Here is a 27,830-nt window from a genome sequence, read left to right on the forward strand (position 1 = left end):
TTGTTATGCATTTATTAAAAATAGTTTCAAACACCCTATTTAGCTGTTCACCACGGGTAAGTAAATAGATCTTTTGCACTGGATGCAGCTTCCCAACAGGATCTGGTGGGATCTCTGGATGAGAAATGACCAGAACCTTAGGGAACCTGGACCGGTTGCATTTCAGGGGAGAACCCATACAGCAAAAGGAAAGCCCAAATGCCAGTAACACCAGGGGAAAAAAGCATCAAAGGAATGAATTTAACTAGGATATGGACCTACGTCATAGCCCGGACCTGAGCTGAGAGGCAGTATGAGAAAATAACAGCCCTACAGGTATGAATTTTCATTGTCACAGTAATTCATAGAAACTAGAGACAAAAGAAAGGAAACATGCACCCACTACACTGGGCACTGTATATATTCATTTTAAAGACAGTCTTCAGGAGCTATTTTAGGCTAAAGCATGAACCAGATGGGAGCAGGAAGTCTAGAGCAGAATCAGCAGAGGTTGTGAGTAGGCACAAGTGATCCAAAGGAAGAGCTGTAGGCAATGGACCAGTTTGGGATTAGCAATATTGTTTTCTAAAATATGATAAAACAACTTAATCTGTACCCACTGGAGAAGATGAAGGGTTCGCCTAAAGAAGAAAGTTTCAAACTTATAAAAACTTTTTATGATCAAGGTAGAGACTGAGAAGACTGTTCCTGAGGACAAACATCTTTTATTGTTTTTCCTGGAAAGAACTGAAATCAGACTCCAAGTTCATTTTATTTCTCTGTAACAATTTTAGAAAAAAAGGAACAAACACTTCCCCGTTCTTCCTTCCATGGACTGTTCCTTTTGGCATACCACTGCACTGTAATTTTCCTGGTTTTACACCATCATAAACACATAAAACTGATGACACATGAAACATCTAACAAAAGGTGCTCATGGTTATGTGCTTGTTTTACCTGATTAACTTGATTCTGCAGTGATGTTAGAAGCCCTTCCCGTTGCTCATCCTGTCCCTTAAGGCAAGTAAGCACCAATGAAAGGAAAGGTTGCTGACTCAAGAGAGACATGCTTTAAGAGAGGCAAACACAGAAGTCAATTAGTAAAGTTATTTTGATACTTCCCATCCTCACTCCCTTCCTTGTTTTGTCTACTTTTTTTTTTCCTGGAAGTGGCATTGCCTGCATCTATGTCTGTTTCTGTTTTAGTAAATTAAAGCCTTGCCAGATGAATTAAAAGAACATGCACATAAGAAGGCAGAGCACCAGCCAGTAAAAACGCACATATTATGCATGTCATTACGGAGAACCCACCTAGCTCAGGGCACTGTATGACCAAGAATTGCATGGACACTTGAAGGCCTGACTCAGAAACAGAGCCTGTTATTTTAAGACTACTTTGATTAACCAGGGATATAATTTTAGTGGAGATTAGGCAGCTAAAGTTTCTAATCCATGTTAGTGGTCTGAAGTGAATCCCAAGTAAGTTTCCCCTGCAAGCACTGATTAGAATGACAGCTGCCTGAATTCCACTAAAATTCTAACACGGGCTTAGTGTAATTAAACTGAGATGCAGCTTTAGCTGGTTGTAGGAGACAAGCCATACCAATGCAAGGGCTTTCAGATTTTTAAATTCTTTTTTTTTTTTAGATGAATGTGTATCCATTATAAACATAAAATTAAGACAAACTGAAAGAAATACACGAAGATGAATTTGGAAGTACATGTGAAGTAGAAGAGAAGTTAAAAATGTCAGCAAAGGGATTTGAGTAACAGCTCATGCAATGATTTTTGCAGTTTTAGGTATATAAGCTCCTTGAAAATTACATGCATCTGTAAACACAATATAAATACATATCCACACATACATGTGTGTATTTATTACAGGTATTCATTTCAACAGTTATTTTCACTTGGCATTTAACTTGATTTCAACAATTTAGGTGACAATTAGTATAAAGGAATGGCAAAACCCCAAGGTTCCTAAAAGCAGCAAAACAGAAAGTCTGCATTTTCAAAAGTCATGTTAAACACTGATTTTTCAGATTTTAGGAACAACATGGTAGGACCACCTCTTCATTTTCTCATTAATTTCCATTAAAAAAATTTACAGTTTGCAAGACAGTTGCTATTGCAATTGCTACCCCTGCTACACAAAGCAGAGTTTGAAAAAAGAAAGAAAGATCTTATATATGTTATATAAGATCTCGTACTTTCCCATAGTATCATTGGTTTTGTCACTCACAGAGTAGTAAAGTTTGTTTTCGCTCAAGAAGAGACTGAAAAGCTTCAAAAAGCACACGAGGAACTAATTTATTATTACAACAGAACAACTTTGTGAATGCTTTTACTTCTGTGCATAGGAACCACCATGGAGGAAGAGCTTGACAGTTTCTATAGGCATTTCATTTTGGCTTTAAAAGAGGCATGGTTTAGATTTTCTACGCTAGAGCTCTCCTGCAGGAAAAGAAACAGAAGACACAGAGAGGTTCCAAATTCCCTTCTACTAATGCAAGTAGCAAGAGAGACAGTGAATAAAAGTGCTGAAACACTCAGAAACACCTAACAAAGAGATCCGGAAAACAAGATGTCTTTTTTGTCTAACAACAGATCAAGCTGGTATTACAAATGAACTACAAGGACGAGATGGATTCATAAAGCTAATACAAAAGTGTACTTAATTCAAAAACTGAACATGGCAAACAGAACTTCTATAGGTCAATATATCACATAAGCAGCTTATTAAAGAAACAGCCCAGATGAACTAGGAGGGTCCAGCATAACACAGAGTAATGGGCATACTGCAATTATGACAGAAAGAAAAAAATTAAATCTTCTAACCTTAAAGGGAAAATAAGCTAGGTGGAAGAGGCTGGAAAATAGCAGTAGATTTAAAAGGCTCCACAGAATTTAATGACAACCATAAGTCAAAATCAATACATGCAACACAGGTTTACAAGAGTACCACAAAGTGGCAAAGCCCAATTATTGGTCCCACGCTCAGGGAAAGTATACTGCGTGAACAACGTTGAAGGTGATCAAAAAGAGAATACACGCTAGTAACACGTAAGAACAAGAAACTTATGGTGGGACCATATACAACAATCAAATACCACAAGCCTTTAAGAAGTCATTTGGTTTTTTGAACAAGTGTATTTTGGCAGAGCTTCACAAAAAGAAAGATGGTTGGTATTTGAAGCTAAGAGACCTTGTTGTGTATAGTATTCAATGTAATTTCTATCATAACATAAGAAAGTACAAAGAAATTATAGGCACTGTGGAAGAATATCTTACTAGAGGAAAATCAATAACCACTAAGACATTGAAATTCTCATGCGTTTGGAAAGTTAGAGATGAGCTTAAGCTTAAGTCCCAACAGGAATTAAGTGACATCTTATGACAATTGTGGGACCTTAATGGCAAGAAAAGTGGCCTGCTGCCATAGAAGGGAAGAGACAACAAGCCCTCTGACTATTCTTTTAAATCTCTAACATTTCCCATCACCAAGCTGCAGCATAGCCACTGGAAGATGTGGTACAAAGCTTTCACATTTCTTCCTCTGAAACCAATGATATTTCTTCAAACTAAATGAAACCTGAACACTGTTTGGGACTGATAACTTTTTGCTCCACAAAAGTGAACCAATAAGGTTTTGTGAAGCCAAAATCCAGTCCTCAGTATACCGAGGAACAAAAAAATACCTTTCAGCTCTGCGTACAGGGATTTCCCGTACCTTTTTTGTTTCTGTCTATCTCTTTCCTTCTTAGAAGATGACCCCAAATGCTGACCTTTCTCCAGCTCCTCTCCCGCAGCTTTCAAGACCCTACCTTGAACTGAGGTAGGCAGTTTTGCAATCAAGGGAGCCACCAGCCACACTCCTCGCCGCTCAGAGGAACTAGAAGTAGAACAAACTTATTTCAGCCAAAATATCCACGTAGTTTTGCAACCAGTATTAGCTGTTGTAAGACTGAACTGCTTTAATAAAGCAGTTGACACAATGCATCTGGAGTAACTACTGTGGACTGAGCAGTCACAATTTCTGGTTTCCAGAAAATTCAAGAATAGCAACTATATTTATTGTTAAACAAAAGTAAATAGAAGTAACCTTCAGGTAACTCATTTCTGTACATTCCTGTTTCAAGCGCAAAAAAGTCTAGGCAATCTACACATAATTAAGCATCATGTTGGCTAAAATAATTAAAAAGATGCTACAAAAAATACCTTAGGAATGTCTTTTTACCATTCTGTCTTGTATTACTTGTGTCAGCATTTCCAACAGAGTTTGGATTGAAGAGGCCTATACCAGAGTTAGAAGAGTTATTGTTTAGATCAGCGGATTGCTGAAACACCTCTATTGTCGCCTTTGCAATATTATCCAACAAGCTGTTCATTTCAGCCACAGACCCAGAACCCTACAGTAAAACATAAGTAAACTAGCACATTCATGGTATGTTTGCTCATGGACTATGTTAAAATTTAACGTACTTTTTTTGCATTAAATATTTAGATAAGAAAGTTTGAAAACAAATACTCACAGGCTCCTTCATGCACTGTTTGATCATTAGTTGCAGCTCCAACCAAGACTGCCGGAGAGTCCACTGATCTAAGTTCTAGGTAAGAATTAACATTATAAATACACATGTCAACACTTTACAGGTCTGAAGAAAACAAATAAATCTCATAATTGAATACATTACATGCAAAAGCCTCATCTTATAAGCAGATCAACACAGTCACTACTCTTTTTAATAGTCTAATGACATCCCAAAATATCAGACCTATTAAAGAATGTGCATTAACTTCCACATCTTTGTAGCTAGTATCATTACTCAATACTTTTAACCATGCAACTTTTCTGAATAAAAATCTCACTCTCTGCAAAATCTGAGCTTAGTTACACACAAATACGGAAAACGTAGTTTGCTCTTTCATTAGTAATCACATTAATCCATGGCGTTGCCATCCAAGTGGGCATATTTGTATTTAGCACAAGGCCATCTAGACACAATTAAACGCAGCAGCTGAAGCGATTATTTTGCAGGACGCTGATCGCTATTTGTCCTGGTCCAGATATTGCTGACTTGATTCTTCACAGGTTTATTCAAGGAAAATCCATTTTGTAGTTTAAGAAATTAAATATCCCTAATGCAGCTGAATTAGAAGAAATGATCAGTTTAGGACTGTCGATGAAGGCATTTGAGCCTTTTCCATGGAGTAGGAGTGTCTTTCACCACAGTACTGTCACAGAGCCCTGCTGAGACAGTAGGCATCTCCACCTGAGCAGCCCTAAAAGCAGCTCCCTTTTCAGTGTCTTCCTAACGACTGACAATGATGAGCAGCAACAATGAGTGTGCTGCATGCTTGTTTCCTCCATAACTGTGGAATCAGAAGTAAGGAGACACCAGAAGCCACACTACAAAACGTTCACCACAGAGACTGGGGATCCTGAGCACGTACAATCTTTAAAGAACCTAATGCTTGCTTGCACCAGGAACTGCAAATCAATGTCACTTGGTGGTGCTGCTGAATGACAGGTTAAGAGTCAGTGCATCACAGGTAGTTTTTCGACCTTTTCCCCACCACATTACCTGAAGTATGCGTTTGATATGCTGCCTCTGAGGGTTGTCACCCTCGGTGCATTCTTTAATACCATGAGGATAACAGATAAGTTGAAGGAGTTTCTGTGCTTGCTTGTTTGAAAGAACAGGATCCAAAATAAGATCTTTGTCCGTGCACAGCCTCTCAGGTTCTTTTAAACAGTGCTCTCCAACCCATTCCTGTAAGTAATCAGATAACAGATTCACAAGACAGTTTCAAGACAATATTAACTTTTGGTAAGCTAAACAGAAAAGTGATTTTTCCATATGCAAAACTTGAAGTGAACTATGGTTCATGCAACATGTGAGATTGGAAATGTCTTCTGTCTTTCAGTACCACCTCAAAGTATGAGACTGTTAAAAGGTCTTCCAAAATTCATTTCTTCTATACTTTGAAAGCAACTTTGCAATAAAACAAATGCTACTGCAAAAGCACTTTGAGCAGACAGCTGATGGAGTGGTCCCTACTGTCTTCAAAGTGCTTGAGATTCAGGTAAAAAAACCACCTCAGTTCTGATAGAATGTAGGGAGATGCTAATATCTAGCTAAAGCAATTTTTTTCCCCCCAAGAACATACTACTCTATGCATAAATTGTCCGAATCAGGAAACCAAAACAGAACTCAAATACGGAAATACTTCAACATTCATTTTGCACCAAAATATATGTTACACTTTTCAAATAAAATAACATTGTTTCTCCAAATGAAGACAGAAGAGTAGTTCTAGAGATTACCTGCTGGCAAATTGTTCTTAGCACATATCTAGCATACTCGCTTAAACTAGCAGTTTCTATGGAAACAGTTTTTCCGCATGATTTCAAAGTGTGGGAGGAACCCCAGATTTCATCTTCATTAAGTTCATCTAATAAGCCTCTCATATGGAAGTCTTCACTCTTCAAGGAGTTGACATTGTTGCTGCCAATTTCAGCGTCGCCTGTACAGCAGAAGCACAGAAGCACAGGGTGAACTTTTACCCAAGCCCTCGTGCCCCCAGACCGCTTACCCGCCAAGGGACATCTTCGGAGGCATGGGCCAGCTGAGGAGTAAAGCAGGAGTGAGGCAGCCGCATTCAAAAAGGCCCACACTAACTGACTCTGAAAATCACCACGTTCCAAGTGTTGTCCACTTGTTTCATTTGGCATAGCATCTTTTTAATGGATATTTCAGAAGTAGGAGAAAGTTTATACAACCAAACACAAATAAAGCCACTACGTGCTCGACAGGAAAAGGTCAGTGAGTGTACAGAATTGCTTTGGCAGATAAGGGAGAGTTGGGTTACTCGCTCTTCTCAGATGTCCCTTTTCCAAGTCTTCTCTCTTACTTAGATTTAACACTCCATACATCAAAAGACAAGTTTTGAGCAGTGGCCCCTTAGCCAACCTTACCATGAACTTCTTGACAAGAGAGACTGATCTTTCTGGCAATGGAAAAGGGCAGAGCACGCTGAGGGAGCCTGGCAAACACTGGTGAGCACCTCCTCTCTGCAAGGCACCAGCACAGGTCTACGACCACCATCTACCTGAAACCAACTGGAGCGACCAGAGGAGTAAGGAAAAATACGCCGGACACAAAAAAGCCAGACCTGTAGCATGTTTTACGTGTTTACTGGCCTGAAACCTTGGACAAGGAAGAAGATGCAACTACAGCATGTAGTAGTGGCGAAAATAGCCGAACTGCTGCACATAATAATACCCAGGAGCCTGCGAGGCCATCCAGAAGTGTGCATGATGACAGCCTGCACGAGAAGCAGGATAACAGAGCCTAATGTTTTAAGTCAGCAGAAATTCCTGTGGATTTTAACTGATGCATCACATATGATAGTCATCCCTTAGAAAACCCCTCAGTTTACTATCGAGATCAACAACTAACATGATGTGACAAGGCTAAATGGCTTGCTTCAGCCACTCAAACACACACACATTCACACCAGGGCCTCTGGTTACACACATGCTAGGAATTTTTGCTAAGATCTACAACTACCGGCAAAGTATTTCAAACTACTGCACCAAGGATACTGACAGCCCTTCAGCAGCTGTGGCCACATCCCCAGACTACTACACGTTTACACAGAGTGCTCGAAACTCCTCCTGCACACTCAGTTCTCCCGTCACTGTTTCTGCGTTCCCCGGTACTACATTACCCTAGATGAAAAAAAATTGAGGGTTTAGTAGAGTTACTGCTAAGAAAGACAGCCAACACCTGTGCCCCCTCTTGGGTTTGTGCTCCTAAATAAACAGCATACAACCCTTTTTTAAACAAGACTAAACTTCTATTTAACAGTCTATCAAAACCAGAGCCCTGACTCGCTGTGACAGACCAGCCTGTACCCAGACAGTACCTCCCGGTGGGTGGCAGTGGTGGCTGTGACCTGACAGCACATGTTTCATCCCCGACCCCTCAGCCGGCTCTGCACGGCCGGCCCAGCAGGCTCACCCAGCTCTCCACTATGGCAGGCATGCTCCTGCCCCGATCTTCTCTGCACAGCCCATTGCAGCACAAGGAATCAACTCCTTACAGAGAGGGGAGAGACTGAATAAACAGCATTGTCACTCATGAGACAGAATAGAAATGATTTTTAAGTCGGCCAACAGCAAAACAGTAGAACATACCCTGAGAAGTGAAAGCAGCTATAATCCCTCTGTTCCCCCAAATCCAGGCAAATCCAAAAACCCCCGTACCACTGACCCAATGGCTGACAGAGCAGACACATCAAGCCCTGCAGAACCCAGAGCCCGGGACAAGCTCATTGTGAAGAGCATGGGAAACAAGCCGACGGACATCTCTGCCCAACGCATGTGAACAGACGGCAGCAGCAAACTGCCCATCCACACCCTCCCTGCACTCAAGCATCTTCGGAGCTTGTGAGTGCAGCCATATCAAGCCCAAATCTGTACCTGTGAAGGACAAGAGGGAATTGATACCAAGGACAAGATTGCTACCAAGTGACACATGAAGCTGAAGCCATCCCAGAATGCTTTAATAAAACTTGAAGACATTTAATACACCCTAGAGCACTTGACTGCAGCATCGTCTTTCATTGTGAGTAGAGACTATTTTTTCTAACATAGATTTCTACGCACAAAGCTTCCTCAGCATAGAACTACAACAGCTATCATTTATTTGATGCTTTTCCTCAGCAAATCAAGTACAATTTTTAAATAACTAATGCAGGGCGCCAAGAAGAGACATCTCCAAATGTAACATTTGGAGTATAGGAGGAGATGTACTGCAGTGAAAGCACAAATAAACCATGTGTCCGAATTTTCCTTTGTACCACCCTGCACCGGACTCTATCCAAACCACGTCCCTGCACAGAGATGAAACAAGTGTTCACACTACACACCATTAATGAAGAAAAATAGCAAATCTCAGCACTCTGCATAGCAAGAGAACATAAAGGCCATAAACGTATTTCAAACTCATTCTCAAATCCATCAGTCCATCCCAGATAGCTAACATCTTTCCCAATATAGTCCCATCATTAAGGATGATGGTTTTTTTAAAGACAGTTCTGAGACACTGGCCAACAGAGAATATAATAATGGCACTCTAGCTGGAGGTATTCCTCTGTGGGTACGTCCACATCTGGAAGATCTTGCTTCTTTAACTGGACATTTACTTAGCTCCAAAAATACACATCACCATAGGTCACAAGAGCTTTAACTGAACTTAAGCCAAACCAAAGCTCTGAGGCAGTCACTTGTCTGGAAAAATAACACACTCGTCGTTCATGGAGAGTTGCTTAGCAGTGATTCTTTTGCAACTTCCAAAATGACAAACACACGTGATTTGTGGTAAAACACACAAAAAGGTGGGAAAAATTATCTGAGATCGTTTTTCCTGTCTATATTTGAGAGGAACTCACCTGAGTTTGATATGTACTGGGACTTAGTGGCAGGGGTAGGGGTCAAAATGTGAAAAAGTCACATCTGCTTAAAGCCTCATCAGCTGGGGCTGACTCACCAGAGAAAAATTCTCTCTTGACCTGGGGGGGAAATGCTACTCACATGCTAGAGAAGCACAGATATCATCCACATTTTTCTCCTGTCATCAGGGTTTTCCTTTCCCAGGAGCATTCCCAGGAAAGTGAACTAGCATGATCTGTTTTTTTACCCGAACACTAGAACAAAAACATTAGACATGACTCTGCATAATCTTACCAAGCATCAAAATCGCTTTTAAGACTGCAAACACAGCTCCCACTTCTATACTGTTGTGAGCAGCAGCCAAGAGGTGACGATCACAAGAAGAACGAATTCCAGGAAATAATTTTCCTGTGGAAAGAAGAGTAAATCTTGTCGAAAATGGTTGCTATTTACTAACTAAAATTTCCTTTGTACAAAATACTTTTCATCTAGAATCGCTATAGAAGTACAATAATTGAATGAAGAACTGAATTTTCTGAAACTGAAGACCAACAGGTAAGTCATTAAAATCAACTGGGATACACGGTCGTAATCTATTAATACCAAAATAAGCTATGACCACTTAAATAGAAAAAGAAGCCTGTCATCTCACGGTGTCCATGTAAACAGCAAATTTAACCACAATGAGACACTGAAGTGTATTTTGGTTTTGACTTCATAGATTTAGGAAATTACTTTCCCTCACCTAGTCTTCATAACAAATGACGCAAAATTAATTAATATAAATGTCTGTTGCACAGTTAAGCGTAAGTCTGTAGCTCAGAAGCAGACTGCAAAAGAAGTCAGTGAGTGCTTTTTCTAACTTGAAGGAGAAGATAAACAGACTGAAAGACAGGGAGGGAGAAAGGAAGGATGAATCTACCACCTTTCTGAGGTGGTTAACAGAGCCATATATAAGAAAAATCTGTATCATGGTCACATTTCGTTTGATTTGTACTACTTCCTAGAGTTCAGACATGATTTTTCCTATCCATTCAAATCTATTTTTATTTCTAGGGAAGCCTGGGACCATGTAACATATTGCTGTTACTCAGACAGTATTCTTCACAGCTCTTACTTATTTTGCTCGAATATGCAACAAAAGCTCACTCATTTCTGGTCAAAAAAGAAACTAATATTACTTTTAGATGGAAGAATTTGACACCACTTAAGAGCTAAAAAAATTTTTTTCTTTCAATTTCATTTTCCCATACAAATAGTCTTGTCATCAAATTTGCTGAAATACTTATAAGTCAAAACACAGGTTATTTCTAGTCATTTCCTTTTAATTGTTAGGTGCTTGTTCCTTGCCCTTTTCCTTCCTCTTTTGGTCTGTGGCAAACATACACAAGTCAGACCACAGAGTATTCAAATTTAAAAGGAGAACTACATTAATATATTCTGAGAACTAATTTCCTCGTGTTTCTTCTGTTGGACTAGATGCTTTATTATATTCTACTGAAAATCACATTTAATTTCCATTTACATACAAAGCGACCAAACTGCATGATGTGTATCCCTATTAGTTTCTCTGTCACTGTGAGATGACCCACTACAGGAGCTGCCCTGACAGTACTTAGTACGAAGGAAAGTGGGGACTGTGATACGTACTACCATTGCAAACAGCAGCACCAGCACAAAACCAGTATTAATAGGTCCCAGGCTCACATGACTGTTTCAATGAAATTCTAAAACAAAATGAGAACTATCAGCACAGAATAGGTCTTCTAAATGTATTCCTCTTTGCTGAAGTGTACACAGATGCTGTGTTAAAACTTAATTTTCTTTTTTAAGATGTAATATTAATATGTCTGAGTTTTATGTCAACATTATGCGACACACGGGTGGCCAGGTGTTGATAATGAATAAATTTCAGCAAACTTCTATAGTTCTACATACATATAAAACATTTCCCAAACAAATAAGAATAGTATGTATCAGCTTTTCACTAGTGAAACATCTGTAACTTTAAACCAGCTATCATTGCACTGTGGATATTTTCACACATGAAATCTGAAGCCATCAAAAACCATAAGGCTTCACTTTCTGAAATGAAAGGACCACGCAGCAGGCAACTTACCTGTTCCCTGGGGAAAGAGGCAGACCTGGGGTGTCCTGAAGAGGTGCAGGAGTAGCCGACAGGTCATCCTCGCCCCAGGCTCGGCATCCGGATCTCCACAGGCTACGGCAGATGGGATGTGGACATAAGGTATCTGCCCAGGACCTCACAAGTCCCAGTGGCAGGCCTAGAAATGTTCTACCTCACAGCCCCATTTTAAATGGGAACACAATAATTTCATCAACAGGAACCAGCATTTATGGCTTTGAGTCATTAAAAAACAGGGAAGAATAGTATGACTTTTGGTAAGCAAGAGAACTAATTAATGGCAGAAAAGAATACATGGTTAAAATGGCTTTTGACAGTCAAAGCAGAAACAAGAAACGCAAATCCAAGCAGAAAGTGAAAACAAATGTGTGAAGTGGCCAACAAAGAGGACCACAGCTACAGTACCCCAGGGCTGGAGGCGAAGACAGTGAGGTCAGAGAGAAAATGCCAACATCGTCAGGCAGACTGATGCCAGAAGGAAATGCACAATCTGAGTAGATCTGGCAGACGCTTAAGTGTATAGCTTAGAGCAGAAAAGTCATGAGCAGAAGGTGAGGCTGCATAACAGAAGGGGACAGTGCACTGTCAGCAACTCTGATACCACTTGTCATGTGTGGGTTCTCTGATCTAACTTGGCTTCGCTCCTTTTGGGAACTGCAGGGACACACATGCTGCAGTGCACAACAGGTGGCATTCCATACAAGAACACAGTTGAGAACACACTACTTATTCAATCAATGGAGATTTCTTAAGAAGTCTTAAGTTTTTCATTTTAAATTTTACTCTTGGTATTTTCTTACCAGCTGCAAGAAGAGAAGGCAGTGCAACATGCTGAACTACATCTTCCAGCGAAAAGCACTGCCGGGCGATCAATATAGCAATGAAAGTGGCCAGGGAATCGTGGAATGACAGGTCGCTCACCTTGAAGGAAAAACATTGCAAGACTTCACATAACAGTGCACATACCACTGCCACAATTATTAAGGAATTAACTAGAAGAATAAACAGTAGAATGTTTACACATAAGCATTTGTCTCTACATTTTAAGGCATTTCCCAAACATTTTCTGGCAAATATTGATAGCTCTTAATTTTAACAAACACCTATTTCAAATACAACAAATTAATTCTGAAATAAAAAAACACTAGTCTTACAAAAAACAGAGAAAATTTTATCATTCTATAAAAATTGATAATATCAATACTCATTCCTTAGCTTCAGGTCAAGAACATGTCCCCAGTGTACACAGCTTCAATCTGTTCCTAAAGGCATATGTAATCAAACTATAGATAAATATATGGAATCAGATATCGGATAACATTAGTCACTGTAATCCTGCTGACTTTAACAGGACTACGGTAACTTATACCAGGCGAGTAAGGAACAGCAAAGTGTACCACCCTTTCTACACTCTAAAAGCCAACACCAAAATAGGGTCTTGAAAATAGTTATTTGCACATCCATCAGCATTTTAGAAAAAGTATATGGACATGCCTGCTCCTTTCAAAGAGTACCTCTGATATTCTGTATCATTCTGTAAGAAGGAAAAAAAATTACAAAGAGAAAACTTTAAGCACTGCCCAAATTCTACACTAACCCTGAAGATGTAGGAAAGAATAAAAATCCATTAGGAATCTCATTAAAAGCCTTGAAAACTCAAATGGATACAGGACTACATTTGTGCTCAGCATTTTGTATTGAACAGAAACTTTACTATACTTCTAAGTGCACCCTAGGTAAATAGGTTTAACAGGTACTTCAGAAGATATTGAACTTACATCCACACTGCAGAGCAGATCATTGAAACCCCAGACATGATTTGAAGAGCAGCAAAGAGCTTTTACGACCCCTAACCACTCTGAGCTAAGCACCGTGCAGCATGCCGTCAGCTCTGCGCAAAGGTTTGCTATGTCATTAATCCTAGGAGAGAAGAGAAAAACTAATACAGAAGCAAGATATTTTGTAAACAATGAATATTTAGGTCAAAGCAGATCAGTGCTTGGCAGAAGAACTGGTGTTTCCTTAGTTAAGGTGGGGGTTTATGTCCAAACATGATTTATGCTACTGTACATATAACCTAATGTTACTCAGTTGTGGACAACTGGAGCATCTGGAAAAAAAAACAGTATGTGACTGGTACCCCATAACTTGCATCCATCCAATCTACAGTAGCATAGGGCCTTTATTTTGTGTAAACCCCGCTTTTGTATGCCTGTGTTCGTACCAGCTTCCCTACCTATGCTGAGCTGCCCAGGGAGAGGGATGGAGAACCCGAACCCCCGCTGGCTGCAGCCCACCGTGACAGATGACCTGCCCCTCTCTACAGGGGCACACTCTGGCCTTTCCTCAGTGCTGCCACATGTAAAAATGTCATGGGAAAGTGGTGCATGTGGTGCACATCTCCCCAGCCCCTGGGTCACCAGTGACATCTCACTGCAGGAGCCCTCCCTCCCTGTGCCAGGCCAGCACTGATGTTTAGGAGGGAGGAGAGAGTTGCAAAATCAATTGCCATTAATTAATTTTACTTCACAGATCACATACTGTGTAATGTGTGATTCGGTGTATGATTCAGAGTTATGCAACATTTTAAAAAACAGAGCAGAGTTGACTCATCCCAGTGCAAGTTATTTTTTCTCTGTTCCACAGTGAAACTCGTTTGGCCACATTTAGATGTTCCCCTTTGTTGCTCTTACAAAACTGCTTCCTCTCAGCTGCTCTGCCAAGGATGCCCCACATTCCACAGAATCACAGAACCATTTGGGTTGGAAGGGACCTTGTTTGGGTTGGAAGGGACCTTTAAAGATCACCTAGTCCAACCCCCTCTGCTGTGGGCAGGGACATATTCCAGTTGATCAGGTTGCTCAAAGCACCGTCCAACCTGGCCTTGAAAACTTCCACAGATGGGGCATCTACAACTTCCCCGGGCAACCTGTTCCAGTGTCTCACCACCCTCACAAGTAAAACATTTCTTCCTTATGTTCAAGTTAAAGCTACCCTCTGTCAGTTTAAAACTGTTGCCCCTTGTCCTGTCACTACAGGCCTTGGTAAAAAGTCTCTCTCCATCTTTCTTATAAGCCCCATTTATATATTGAAAGGCTGCAAGAAGGTCTCCCCCAAATCCTTCTCTTCTCCAGGCTGAACAACCCCAACTCTTTCAGCCTTTCTTCACAGGAGAGGTGTTCAGCCCTTTGACCATTTTTGTGGCCTCCTCTGGACCTGCTTTGGACATTTCAGAGATGGCTTCATACTGGGGACTGGGAGAAGGATACTGGAACTGCACACACATTGGGCAGGAGTCAATCAGAAAAGAAAAGCAAAAAAATTCCACAGTTTCCTTGAGTTTTGTGATCTGTCAGCAACCTTAAAAAAGACTGTCAGCTACTGCTGCATCTAGGCCTAACTATCAAGACCAAGAATTTCTTAAAAATTGGAACAGAATCAGAAGAGAACACCAAGTTCTGGTGGTTTTGGTTGTGTAAGAGGAACAAAGGTGCTGGGGGCAGAAGTAAAGGCTAGATCCAAAAATCAGTGTTTGCTTCACCCTGCATCACAGACCCTGCAGAATGGAAAACCAGGGTAAAACCGTTTCAACACTGCAGTGCTACATTTGCACAAGAAGGCAGAGTTTATAAGTTTACACACTAGAAGGAGGAAGCAACTGAGAGAAGAACATCTGAATTATGAATGAAAACATACTGTCAGTGTAAAACTCTGACCCTGATGTTAAGCTGTTTTACTGCAAGGGTTCTTCACTATACCTCTCGTCAGTACCTTGAGATCATCTAAAAAGATATAACATAGACTTAAGACCCAAGAAATGTCATGCTGGATCAGACCAAAGCTCCACCTGACTATGACAGGAGCCAGCGCCTGCTGGTGTCAGAAGACAACCACAGTAAGTGGTGTTGAAGTGCAGATCTCATCCTTAACTCTAATGACTGGAGAACGACTTCAACTGTGCACCATGAGGTCCAAGCTACTCTGAAAATATAACTGACAGCTGTTATAATTCTAGTAGCTTCTATCCAATAAAACTCTTAACACTTTTTAAAAAATATTTTTTTAAAATCTATGTATTACCTATGAAGATTAATTCCGTAATTAATAAATTGCACATTCAATAAATTAAACAGCGATTGCATCAGAAGAAGGAAATGACCTAATGCAGAACCTTCCCTCATTTACAGGCTTCTAATGAGCAAAGATTGTGCTGAGCTGTTCTGTCTGAAACGGCGCAACTGCTGATACAAAAAGCTTACTGACTGCCTTACAGTGAGTTCTTTCTACTTGTTACTCCCTTCTGTTAAATTATGCAGATTGATTTAATGAAATAACTCAGAGGAAACTTAATAAATTTTCAGCAACCAGAAAGAGTAATGAATGGAAACAATTGCAAAAAAGAGACAAAACAAAAAGGTGAAAGGAACCCTCATGTAAAAATCCATCCAGTTCCAATTCCAGCACGGTTTGCCTTACCTTCCTGCATCTTGGTGCCCCATGCACACATTCATTAGTGCATTGCAGACAAAGCTGTAGCGGTTGGCTGCGTTATCGCTCAGGATCTTGCCCAGCATTGAGTAGTTAACGCTGTGAGCAGAAGGATTCTCAATAAAATCTAGCATGAACTCTGGGTCCCACAGTAAATTGGAATTTGAAGGCTGAACATTGCTGTATATCGTTTGCTTCACCTTAGAACAGGCACTACTGAGGACCAAAAAAAGAGAGAATTGCCAAAAATGCACTTTGCACAAATACTGTTGAACATAACATGTGGGATTAGAAAATCCTAGTTTGGTTACCATTCTGCACACACTTTCAAACTCAATTTTGATAAGAAGCATCTACCAGAAAATACGGCTGATACATCAATTTCATTCAAGTTTTCCTGCAAATAAAGTCTCAAGTTTCCAAATCGTTTCTATGACTGAAATTGTGAGCAGCTGGATAAGGATCACACATTCATTCCTCACTAGCAATAACTTCCTGGAGCATCAGATGCCTCTCCATGAATTGTAACAGTGCTTCGTAACGCTGCTCCCCCTCTTTATCTGTTATGACACAGTGAACTGCAGTAGTGGTAAGAAGAATTAATTAAGGAAAAATGAGAAAGTTTATCTAAATTAAAAACTCCACATTCAGCAATAATATGACATAACAGACAACTTTTTGACAGATGGAATCAGTAAACAGAGAAAAGATACTTAAAGGTCATATTTTGGCATTAACAATTACGACAAAAGGTCAAGAAATGTTCCAGGCTAGGAATACCTACATGTTAATTAGCTTTCTTCAGGGGAAAAAAAAGGCTTTAGTGAAGAATGTAAATTTCACACACAAAATGTTCTAAGGAGCATTTGTCTCAAGCGTTGAGTTTTATACCACAGCTCAAACAACATCCTTATGGACAAACTTCACTAATTATCCCAACTGGGAAGACTTCCTCATTACTAGGAAAAAAATCTGTTAATTGAAATTAACTTCAAATACATAAAACCTTTGGAATTTTTTAGAACTCCACTGGCCCTGGGATGAAAAGACAGAGGAAGCACTGTGCCGCCTGGAAGGCATCTGTGACCTGAGGAAGGAGCTCAATGCGATGTGCAGAGCAGGCCTGGGCGAGGGGCTTGGAGGGCCTCCCTGGGGACACCCTGCCACTGCAGAACCCCTGCACACAGCTGCTCCTCATCGGGATGCTCCAGGGCAGGAGGAGGAGGGCATTAGCAGGATAATTAATCTACAAGAAGGGTAATGCCTGACGTTAACCCTTTGCTCTAACAGCCATGTGTAACAGCAAAGAAAGAAAACCAACCAGTGGAAAACAAATACCCCATACCTCAAACATCAGGCACTATTTAAATGGGCTCTCATGTACCAGCATCCTAGGCACATATACGTACCCGATACTGTCATCACAGCATTTACCTACACTTACCCCACGGGTCACAGAAAGAAAGGTCCAAAACCCAAACAATACAACACTGAACATGTGAGCAAAGCAGCCTCTGAAACTGTATTTGCACAAGAAGCAACGCTAGGGGAGTGGTCAGAAGATAAGATTTAAAAAAAAAAAAAGTGAAGGAATGATTTAAAAAAGGAAGTTTAGTGCATACAACTAGATATACCAAGCATACTAAACCAAAACATGCAGCTCACTTAGTAAAACCCAGTCATGAGAAATACTGCAGATGATATTAGAAGCCATTTTGAAGCAGTGCAATATAAGGAAGGTAAGTCTCTAAATTTGAACATTTATGAACTGTACTTTGTGGTTTCTTCAAACTGACTTAGAGAAAAAGCTGGGACTTACAGTGTGCCAAAAAGGAGCTAAAAAAGTTGCCGCGTACAGACAAGTGATATTGGTTTTGTTTCAGTTGTAGCAAGGAAACCAAGAAAACAAGTGTAGCACTATTAATTTACACACAGCTGTTTAAAAAATGTATACATAATTTTTTTACCAGTTTTCAGAGAATTTCTAACTCCACCCGTCTGAAAAAAAGGGGCTTCAAATCAAGTGCTGTATATCACATATTTAATACATTATTTAATACCTTAACTATCTCTGTATTACTAGATGATGTTTTGATTTGTTATTTTAGGTTAGTATTAATAAAAATGTTGTTTTTATTGTGTTACTGAACTTCAGGTTTTAAGTAGAAAAATGAACATACAGTCACAACTCTTTTGTAGTTCTATATTTCATATTTCTTTTTACTAGTGTTTCTCATATTAAATGCTACTGTTCCCATGTATTTGTAAACCTATTAAAATATTAAGATTATTACTGAGAACTCTTTTCCTTCTCCCTATGAAATGAAAACCACAAATCTGAAACACGCAAACCAAAAGCAGGTATATAAACTAGGAGGGGAAACAGTAACTGAAGCGGTTTGTAACTCTCACAAGATGCGTATTTGCATATGAAAGGTTTCCACTCCCCCTTTAAAAAATAAGAGCCAAAAATACAGCATATGGGTACCTAAAATACTTTTTTAATTTAAAAATCAAGGAACTGAACATTCAAGCATAAAACTTCACAAACTCAAACATGTTTGTGCCTCTCCCCACATCAAAGGAAATATTTAATAGAATATTACAGCTGCGTCAGCTAAGATTTTGTTATTTTCCATCCAACGTTGTATGTATCACAGCCAATTTGCTGATGCATTATAGAAACCAAATCAGTCACATCACAATCTGCGAAAGCAAAAAAAAGGTGTGTGGGGAGGGGTCCAATGCTGTGCGGCACAGCTGCCTCAGCAGCCGACCTGACGCTGCTGCCCCTGCTTCCCTCGCCCCATGCCTGCTCGCTGCGTGCGAGCACTGCTTGCTGAAGCAACCCGCGAAGGTAACCACAGCGCTGCAAGGAGGGCTCAGTCTCTGCTCCTCCACAGCAGGTACCGGCACAGCACGAGGACTTCGCAGGCTCAGGACCACACACTGTGCTGCCATGCTGGCACAGGCAAGAGAATTGCATCAGTAAAGGTAAAGCAGCAAAAGCAACAGTGTATTTTCCATGGAAAGCAAACTGATCTGAAACCACAACAGTGTACAGCAGTCTACCGGCTAGGCAGTGGTGAGAAAAATCCCATTACCACCCACCTGAAGAGGTCTCCAAACTTGCTTCTCAGGTGACTACAGGACACATACAGATCATAGAGGTAAGCCAAAATACACCTTTCTGGGGAGGAACACTCTGAGGGATTAACGACGTGCTTTACCACCCCGCACAACCTGCAAAAATAAAACCATTCTGAGTTTGTTCCAATGCACCTTAGAAATGTGTCTTGTACTGTCACATATCATATAAACCCCACCATTAGCTGGGCAATGTGATGACAGACCTTGCATCTACAGGCTGACAGGGCTCACGTGAAGTTTGGTGTCACCTGTGCACTTGCTTGGGCCCCAGGGAGGACAGGACACAGAGGCACTGGAGGAGCCCAGGGCAGAATAGGGCAAATGGGTAGGAAATCAAGATACACAACTCTCCCCTTTTCCTAGGTTACGAAGTGTGCAGGTCCCACCAGCCCCCAGCAGCGGGAAGCAGGCTGCAGAGGTGAGCCATGTGCTCCACTCACCTGAGCTCACTTACAGCCTCCCAATAGCAGTGCAACAATTGGTCACACTACCTGAACCTAAATGCATTTTTTTGCTTAAGAGAGAACACCAAAAATACTTTTTGGAAAATTGTAGCTGCCACAAACCCTTCAAAGACTTGTGCGGTTTGCTCCGAGTTGAGGATGAGGCAGGCATGGTATCGTCGCAGAACGGCGACGATGCAGACGCACAGCCCCGTTGTGTAGCTTCCTGCCAGGCTGGAAGACTTCAGCAGCAGCTCTGCCTCCACAACGCTCAGCTCATTCAACAGCTGAAAAGGCATATGCAAAAATAATGAACTGAAAATAATTTCCAAGTTAAACATGCAAAATAGGTGCAAAGAAAATACATTAAGGAAAAACTGTAAGGCAAACAAAAATGAAATTCCTTACTCACTACATAACAAGGGAAAGAGGGAACAAAATAAACTGTTGAAGTATAAGAAACGTCCCTCAGAACTGCTCTTCAGAAATACATGGCATTTCTGGCACCCAGATGCTTTACTGTATAATATAATAGTTCAGTCTGAAAGAGTGAAGCCTATCCTAAAATACTTTGTGCTAAAATAATCCAGAGTTTTATTAATTTTGAAAGATATAAAAATAAAATACATCTATTGATTCTCCATAATTATCAAAGTAAGACAGAAGTGGAAGTATCTGGCACAGTCAGGAAACAAACAGATAAAAGCACATGGCAGCAACTCAGGAGAATCTGCGGTCCAGGTCTTGGGTTTTTTGTCTGGTTTTAGAGAAAATGTATCACAGCTTTATCCTGACATAACCCCCCCCAAAAAATTAACTCGGTTTACCTGTATGGCAAAGTCTATAAGTCCATTGATATTCAGTGCTGGCTCCATGAGATCAAAGATGAGCTGTATATGGTGAGCCAAGGGAAGATGATATGATGTTCCTGAGGCAAAACTAGTTATCTGTTCGAGAACATTACTGGAGATCTGTGAAAATAAATGTTGAAAAGTCATATGGTGACTGAGGGCTTTTCAGATACACTAGTGCTCCAAAAATCCGATTTTATAAGCAGTAATAGCAAGTGACAGCATTTTACAGATAAAAGCACTAACAAATCATGCATATCTATTACTCTACTATCCCACAAGTCAGTCGTAATGCCGTTTTATTTTCAAAACTGACAACACGGAAAATGCTGTTCTGCTGCTTTACAGCTGAGAGTCAAACTGCTCTTAAAATCTACAATACTGATTTTTATTTTGTGGGGTATTTTGCTTTAAAGAAGAGGCAAAATAATTTTTATTTTCATCTTACTGCATTCTGATTTTTTAATTGATGTTTTTCAGATAATTAATAACACGTTATCCTGCAAACAAACCATGTAAAAAATTCATTCAAAAGACCAGATCTAAAGAGGTCTTATAAATTAAGTATCAAACATGTACATCTTTTACTTTGTTTCTTAAGTTAGGCTCTGGTTATTAAAATATACTTAAAAACAGTAACACCTGACAAAATGATGAAATCATATGCTGATATATTTGCATGCAAGTCCTAATATAAACCAGGAGAACTAGGCTTGTCATTTAAAATACATTATTTATGTTCTCCAGTCAGGCATTGATACAGCTTTTTAACAGTAAAGGTTAACTATAAATTGTAATATCCAGAAAAGAACAAACTGTATTATTGACCAGCTTCTCAGAGACATACTCAGTTTGTTGCACAAAAACAGAGAAGAGTTCGCTGTCCTTCATAAACACAGATACAGTAACACATCTTATACGTATGCAAGAGATTGGTTAGTAAGTATCTAATTTACCAATGAGCCCTAAACAATGTTGTTAATGGAAATTTATGTAAAATTTATTTCAAATTTTTCATTAAAAAAATCATGAGATCTATAATAATACAGAAAGCTTCTTGCAAAACAAACAAACAAAACCCCCCCAACAAACAAACCAAACCAAACACCCAAATATCTGCTGAAGCAGGTATTTTAGAATACCAAGGCAGCATTTTTTCTCTTGCCTTTGAAGAAGCAAGGCACTGAAAATTGTTGGTATATACAAAGCATTTCTAAAAACCTAGATTTGCTTCCTATTTGATAGCCCTACAGCAGAACATAAAAGGCTACGATTTTATACAAGGGAAGTACCTGAGATGTCACCTGATGTTGATCAAAATAGGACAGTTGCTGTAGTTTTGTGAACACGGTCTCTAGGGTTGGAAATGCTTCTTGTTTGGTCTTCCTGGCTTTTTGCCCTTCATCCCCAACTTAACAGATAAAAAATTATTTTGGTTATTTTATATTTAATGGTGCCCTAGTAGTTTTGCATTATTACTGATTTAAAAGACAATAAAAATCTTAATAAGCTTTACTCATGACTACATAAAACTGTACTTGCCTCAGTTTTTCCATTATACTTGGGATAAATATACGCTACAGCATGTAACAGTACCAAAGCTACTTCGAGATTATTCCAATGCAGAAAGGTGACACCCAAGAAAAACTGAAAAACAGTCATACAGTTTTACTAGGAGTGGAAGGACTATGTGTCGCTCACTGGCCAGTATCTCATATTCCAGGCTTTAGCTTAACGCAAGTGTTTACAGCCAAGCTGCTATAATAGAAAATAGGGATTTCTAACCACAGTGGCCCGTTGCTGTCCTGGCACAGCCGTAAGGCAGGCCAGCAGATTGCACTTTGTGCTGTGGGACTCTGGTCAGTACTTCACCCAGTGACTGTGAAGGGGACGAAAGCCAAATTACGTGATCAACATGCATGGCTCCAGACAACTTGCTGAGCACCTCACAGCTCCCGTGATCTTCGCTACAGGCTACCATACAGCAGCGTTAAAGCATTTACCACCCATTTCAGTAGTACTCTTCTTATTCAGAATTTTGAGGATGTCTTTGGTAATCTTCTTGAGCTGATGCCTTGCTTCATCACGCTCCTTACCAACGCCATAAAGGAGAATCATGCGCTGGTTACACTCATGACTTGAAGATTCATCCTGAAAAGACCAGATACGAGTGAAGTCTCTTTTCTTTTTTCTGTCAATACCTGCAGAAACCCAACCCGAGTCGCCTAGACTGCAATAAACAATAACTAACTCTTTGTCACAAAAAGCATCTCCTGTGGTTATCAGCGTGGAGGAAACAGTACCAAATGAAATCACTAAAGAGTAGGGTAAAAATACAGAGGGGAAAAAAATGTAATCTGATATTATGAATTCTGTACGCATCTATAAGGACAGAGTCAGACGACGCATGCGGATGACCCTCCTAACTGTCCCCTGGACTGATATTCAGTAGCAGATTAGTAAATAGAAGACAGATGTCTAGAAACTGTGTGATATTTCTCTTGTTATGTACAAATCCACTGAAAAAAAGATGCATCCTAACTCCTAAAATTCTATTTTGTACATTCCAAAGAAATTCAAATATGTATAGTTTATTTAAACTGTAACTGGTTATATTTAGTCTTTTAATGAAATGTATCATATGTTGACGCATTGTATATAACTTAAAAACTTGGAGCACTGCTCTGCAAGTCATATAAAGTATAAATATTTTGTTCAGTAATATACTTACCTTCTCCAACTGACCAATCACTACTTCTTTCAACCACTTAAAAAGGTTTTAAAAAAATAAGGCTATGTACAAAGACAATACTGAAGAATCACAAGGCAAAAAGGTAGTAGACGGGAGTGCAACTCTATGCTCAGAAAAGTTGCACAGTCTTACAAAATACATGCTCTCTTAAAAACAGTGACTCTGCCAGTAGGTCAAAAGCAGGAAGTAAGCCTCCAATTATTTTAAAAATTCTATTTCTCTCTCTCTTCTAGAGGAAACAAAAGCAGAAGCACTGAGAGCATCACTTGGAATTTGCAGCTGTCTCTGGCTAAGAAACCAGTTCAAAGCCAGAGGAAGGTCTAAGTCTCAGCTGGGATGCACAGCTGCTCCTCCAGCCTCTCCTTGCTCTGTGGGATTTACACATGAACACTCCTGCCTGCTCTCATGGTGAAGAGCTAGAGGAACCGCAAACAACCCTCCGTCAGCAACACAAGCTTCCCATCACAGGAAATACCCGAGCGTTTCATTGCTTCTCAACAGCACACTAAGGTAATCTTCTCTTTGATTTTGGAGTGGGGGAAGGTGTCTGATTTTGCATGCTTAGGGAATACTTATTTCATTAGGATGAGACTTGGCAGCTGAATCTGTTATGTGCTTCAAAGCATAAGCCAATTTATTTCTATCTTACAGATAGAAACAAAACTTTTCAGCTCTGTAAGGAAGATGTCAGGGATGTTTGGGCATTGGCTGACAAAGCATCAACTCCCTCAAGTGCCTTATTTTACACAAAGGCAGAGATCATACAGAAATATAGCCATTTTTACAATTGCATCACTACGCACCTGGAAGTTACTCCTTTTGAAACGCAACACTGACTGATTCAACATCCCTGCCTGACCTTCCCAGGCAACTCGATCTGATCAAGGTTTTCGGACCAAGAGCAACAGTTTCCAGCCCAGCCCCTGCTATCAGTTACGCGGATGCCAGCCGCTCAGTGTTTGCGGATGACCGGCTGGCCAATGCACTCTTGGTTTCGTGGCGAGGGCGGGCTCGGAGGGGCACAGCGCTACGCAGGGGTCTCAGCAGCGACTTCACGCAGGCGCTCACTGCAGAGTATGGGAGGCTGCAACTCCTGCACAGCTCCTGCGTGTTGGCTCAAGTCAGTGAAGTTTTAAATTTATTTGCAACACAGCACCGGTAAAGCAACCGATTTAGGAGAATGACAGTATAAACTGTCAAACTAGAAGTAAAGGTATACATGAATACCTACATAAATAAAGCTACAAATAACTTCAGACTTTGCTGGCAAATGTATAACCACTGAAGTAACAGACACCATTAGCTGTCCAAGTGCTAATATGTAGGGTTGAAGAGCAGGCACTTCACTCTCACTTTCTTCCCCTTGGACTTTGTGGGGTGCCACCTCCACCCTTTGAGTACCCGGGGGAAATGGCGGTGGCCTGCAAGCAGCTATTGCCGGGGGCTGAGCAGGGGCAGGGAAGGGAAGGCAGAGATCAGCTCCAAGGACAACCAAAAGCAAGGCTAAATAACGCCACTGGGAGAGAGAGGTGGCCAGCTGAGCAGAAATACAATAAAAAGGGTCATTTGATTCCTTTTAGTTCAGCCTGGCACTGTTAAATCTGCAGTCAAAACAAGTTTAAATGCTATCCCTTTCCACACTGAGGAAGATGCAGAAAGGGACATTTCTCCTTCCTCCCTGGGAGGAGAGAGGCAGTTTGGGCAGACGTACGTCACAGCCCGGGGGGCCCACGTGTGGCACGACAGCCTCGCTGCTGGCAGAGTGTGCCACCACAGCCCGTCCGCCCCACGCGGACCCACGCACCGTGGCCCTCACCAGCTCCTCTCTGCCACCAGGCCATCACCCAAGGCAGCACAGCCGGGTTGAGCCTGGTCAGGCCAGGACCCGCGGCCCAGCTTGGGTCTCACCGGCTGTAACGCCAGTGGCAGGGCCACGGGGGCTGGCAGATCCACGTCCAGCCCTGTGCCGTCACCTACGCACTCACGCCAGGGAACAGGCGGCATGATGCCAGCCATGCCGCTCCCGCAGCCCATCGCCATGCTGGCCCCTTGCCCACCCCCTGCAGCGCAGGTCTCGGGAAAGCTGTGTGGATGGATGCTCAGGAGGTTAGGATGGAAGGTCACCTCAGCATTTCAGTCACAGAAGATCAAACTAGGCCACTTAACAAACATGGCTACATCTAGTGCTCTCCTGTAGAAACCTGACATCCTCAGTAAAATAAGACACAACTTACAGCAGTCAAAATCACCAAAGAAATGTTCCCGACACAAAAATTAAAAGTGGACTAAAAAGGTTGAAGTCTTGTGACAGATACAACTCACAATTTCGTTTTTTTTTTTCTTTTTTGTTTTTACAGGGAGGGGGGAAAAAAACAAAGTGCAAATGAAAGCCACAACCAACTTCAGCTACTCTAGAAACGACAGCAACTGCACCAGCGATAACAAAATCAGTCAAGTCATTTTTCCTGTGCTTTATACAATTCTGTTCCTCGTGGGTATCACCATGAACGGCCTAGCAATGTGGGTCTTTTTTAAAATATCCAGTAAATCCAATTTCATCATCTTCCTCAAGAACACTGTAATTTCTGACTTCCTCATGATCTTGACTTTTCCATTTAAAATCCTTAGCGATGCAAAGTTGGTAACATGGGTACTGAGAGGGTTTGTGTGCCAGGTCACCCAGGTTGTATTTTACTTCACCATGTACATTAGCATTTTGTTTCTTGGTCTAATAACGATCGATCGCTATCAGAAAGCCACTTCGCCGTTCAGAACATCAACACCAAGGAGCCTTTTAGGTGCCAAGATCCTGTCCACAGCAATTTGGATATCAATGTTTGCTCTTTCATTACCCAACATGATTCTAACGAACAAGAAGAAAACACCTAAGAACGTAAAAAAATGTGCTCTCTTGAAATCTGAGTTTGGCTTAGTCTGGCACGAAATTGTAAACTATACTTGTCAACTTATTTTCTGGGTTAATTTAGCAGTGATAGTTGTATGCTACATACTCATAAGTAAAGAATTGTACAAATCCTACAAAAGGACAAGATGCACAGGAAAGGCATCCAAAAAGACTGTAAATCTGAAGGTTTTCATCATTATTGCAGTGTTCTTTATTTGTTTTGTGCCATTCCACTTTACTAGAATCCCCTACACGTTGAGCCAAACAAGAGACGTTTTTGAATGCTCTGCTCAGAAGACCTTGTTTTACTTGAAAGAGAGCACGCTGTGGCTGACGTCGCTAAATGCTTGCCTAGACCCATTCATATACTTTTTCCTTTGCAAATCATTTAGAAAGTCCTTGCTAGACATGCTGTGCAAGCACACAGCATCGTTAGGACTCAGAGCACGGATAAAGGAGCAAAATGAAGGAGATGACACAGACGAGACGCCGCTCTAGAGCTACGAACTACCCACACCCCTTCTCGGCCACATACTTTTCTTGGTGGGCGGAAGCAGCACAAGTCCTGTGGAAGAAAATCTAGAATTTCACAGATTTCTTTAGAAATTGTCCTACAGATGAAGCACAAGCATCCTGGAACCAACATCACTGGTTGCAAAAACAGTGAAACTAGAAAGCTTGAATAAAAGAAGAGCACCACCTGATCACAGCCTCCATGCTTGTCAGAATTGCTAGGAAGAAGTTTGAACTTATAGTTGGAGCTGTAAGGAAAAATTTAAAACAGAGTGATGAAATGCCACAGATGAGATTATGAACTGCAAAGATTCTGCAGAAATAGCTTAACTTGGGCCAGAGTAAAGTCCATGGCAACACAGGATCTGGGAAATGCAAATAAAATCCACAGTAAATGTGATTTTTAAATACGGGGAGTTGTCACCTTGCACGCAACTGGCAGACAAACAGAAATATAGAACATATGTAGCCAAGCTATTTATCTGTGCAGATTTTTGGTAACAGAATAACATTGTACTTATCTCATTATATGCTTGCAATTCTTAATCCATTGACCAATAATTAACAGTTTTATGTCAGAGGAAATTACATCATCAGGCTTACCTTGATGTGAGTTAAATCTTCAAATACTTCACCTTACTATATGAATAAACAAAAATGTACACTTTTATAGAGAACAATATGTTATATTAGAAAATATACAAAGACTCAATTTACAGAATAGTTAGATCTTAGGGTGTGCTGGTTTGGGCTGGGATAGAGTTAATTTTCTTCATAGCAGCTAGTATGGGGCTATGTTTTGGATTTGTGCTGGAGACAATGTTGATAATACAGGCATGTTTTAGTTGCTGCTGAGCAGTGCTTGCACAGAGTCAAGGCTTTTCTGCTCCTCACCCCACCCCACCAGTGAGCAGGCTGGGGGGGCACAAGAAGCTGGGAGGGGACACGGCTGGGACAGCTGACCCCAACTGACCCCAGGGATATCCCACACCATATGGCGCCATGCTCAGCACATACAGCTGGGGGAAGAAGAAAGAAGGGGGGGGGGGACACACATATGTTCAGAGTGATGGCGTTTGTCTTCCCAAGTAACCATTACACGTGATGGAGCCCTGCGTTCCTGCAGATGGCTGAACGCCTGCC

At 40.9% G+C, this 27,830-nt stretch overlaps 2 protein-coding genes across 2 annotated transcripts in view; one reads left to right on the forward strand and one right to left on the reverse strand.

Moving 5' to 3' along the window:
- MED12L (mediator complex subunit 12L) overlaps window positions 1-27,830 on the reverse strand; it is a gene marked incomplete at both ends in the record, with an annotated part of 153,517 nt that overhangs the window by 24,106 nt on the left and 101,581 nt on the right. The window contains 16 exons of the mRNA XM_082320657.1: window positions 937-1,048; window positions 3,710-3,871; window positions 4,198-4,388; window positions 4,512-4,586; window positions 5,565-5,753; window positions 6,308-6,507; window positions 9,734-9,847; window positions 11,559-11,660; window positions 12,386-12,506; window positions 13,364-13,505; window positions 16,062-16,289; window positions 19,185-19,316; window positions 19,790-19,953; window positions 20,494-20,637; window positions 21,810-21,928; window positions 22,521-22,668. Coding sequence (XP_082176783.1) covers window positions 937-1,048; window positions 3,710-3,871; window positions 4,198-4,388; window positions 4,512-4,586; window positions 5,565-5,753; window positions 6,308-6,507; window positions 9,734-9,847; window positions 11,559-11,660; window positions 12,386-12,506; window positions 13,364-13,505; window positions 16,062-16,289; window positions 19,185-19,316; window positions 19,790-19,953; window positions 20,494-20,637; window positions 21,810-21,928; window positions 22,521-22,668 — 2,343 coding nt within the window. The remainder of the gene's footprint in view (window positions 1-936; window positions 1,049-3,709; window positions 3,872-4,197; window positions 4,389-4,511; window positions 4,587-5,564; window positions 5,754-6,307; window positions 6,508-9,733; window positions 9,848-11,558; window positions 11,661-12,385; window positions 12,507-13,363; window positions 13,506-16,061; window positions 16,290-19,184; window positions 19,317-19,789; window positions 19,954-20,493; window positions 20,638-21,809; window positions 21,929-22,520; window positions 22,669-27,830) is intronic.
- Window positions 23,708-26,672, forward strand: P2RY12 (purinergic receptor P2Y12; the record flags this gene model as incomplete). Its single annotated transcript, XM_082320660.1, has 2 exons — window positions 23,708-23,779; window positions 25,627-26,672. Exon 2 carries the CDS (start codon window positions 25,653-25,655, stop codon window positions 26,670-26,672), a length of 1,020 nt encoding a protein of 339 aa, XP_082176786.1. The 5' UTR covers window positions 23,708-23,779; window positions 25,627-25,652.

The sequence above is a fragment of the Platalea leucorodia genome (assembly GCF_965183815.1).
Source record: "Platalea leucorodia genome assembly, chromosome: 8".
NCBI lineage: Eukaryota > Metazoa > Chordata > Aves > Pelecaniformes > Threskiornithidae > Platalea > Platalea leucorodia.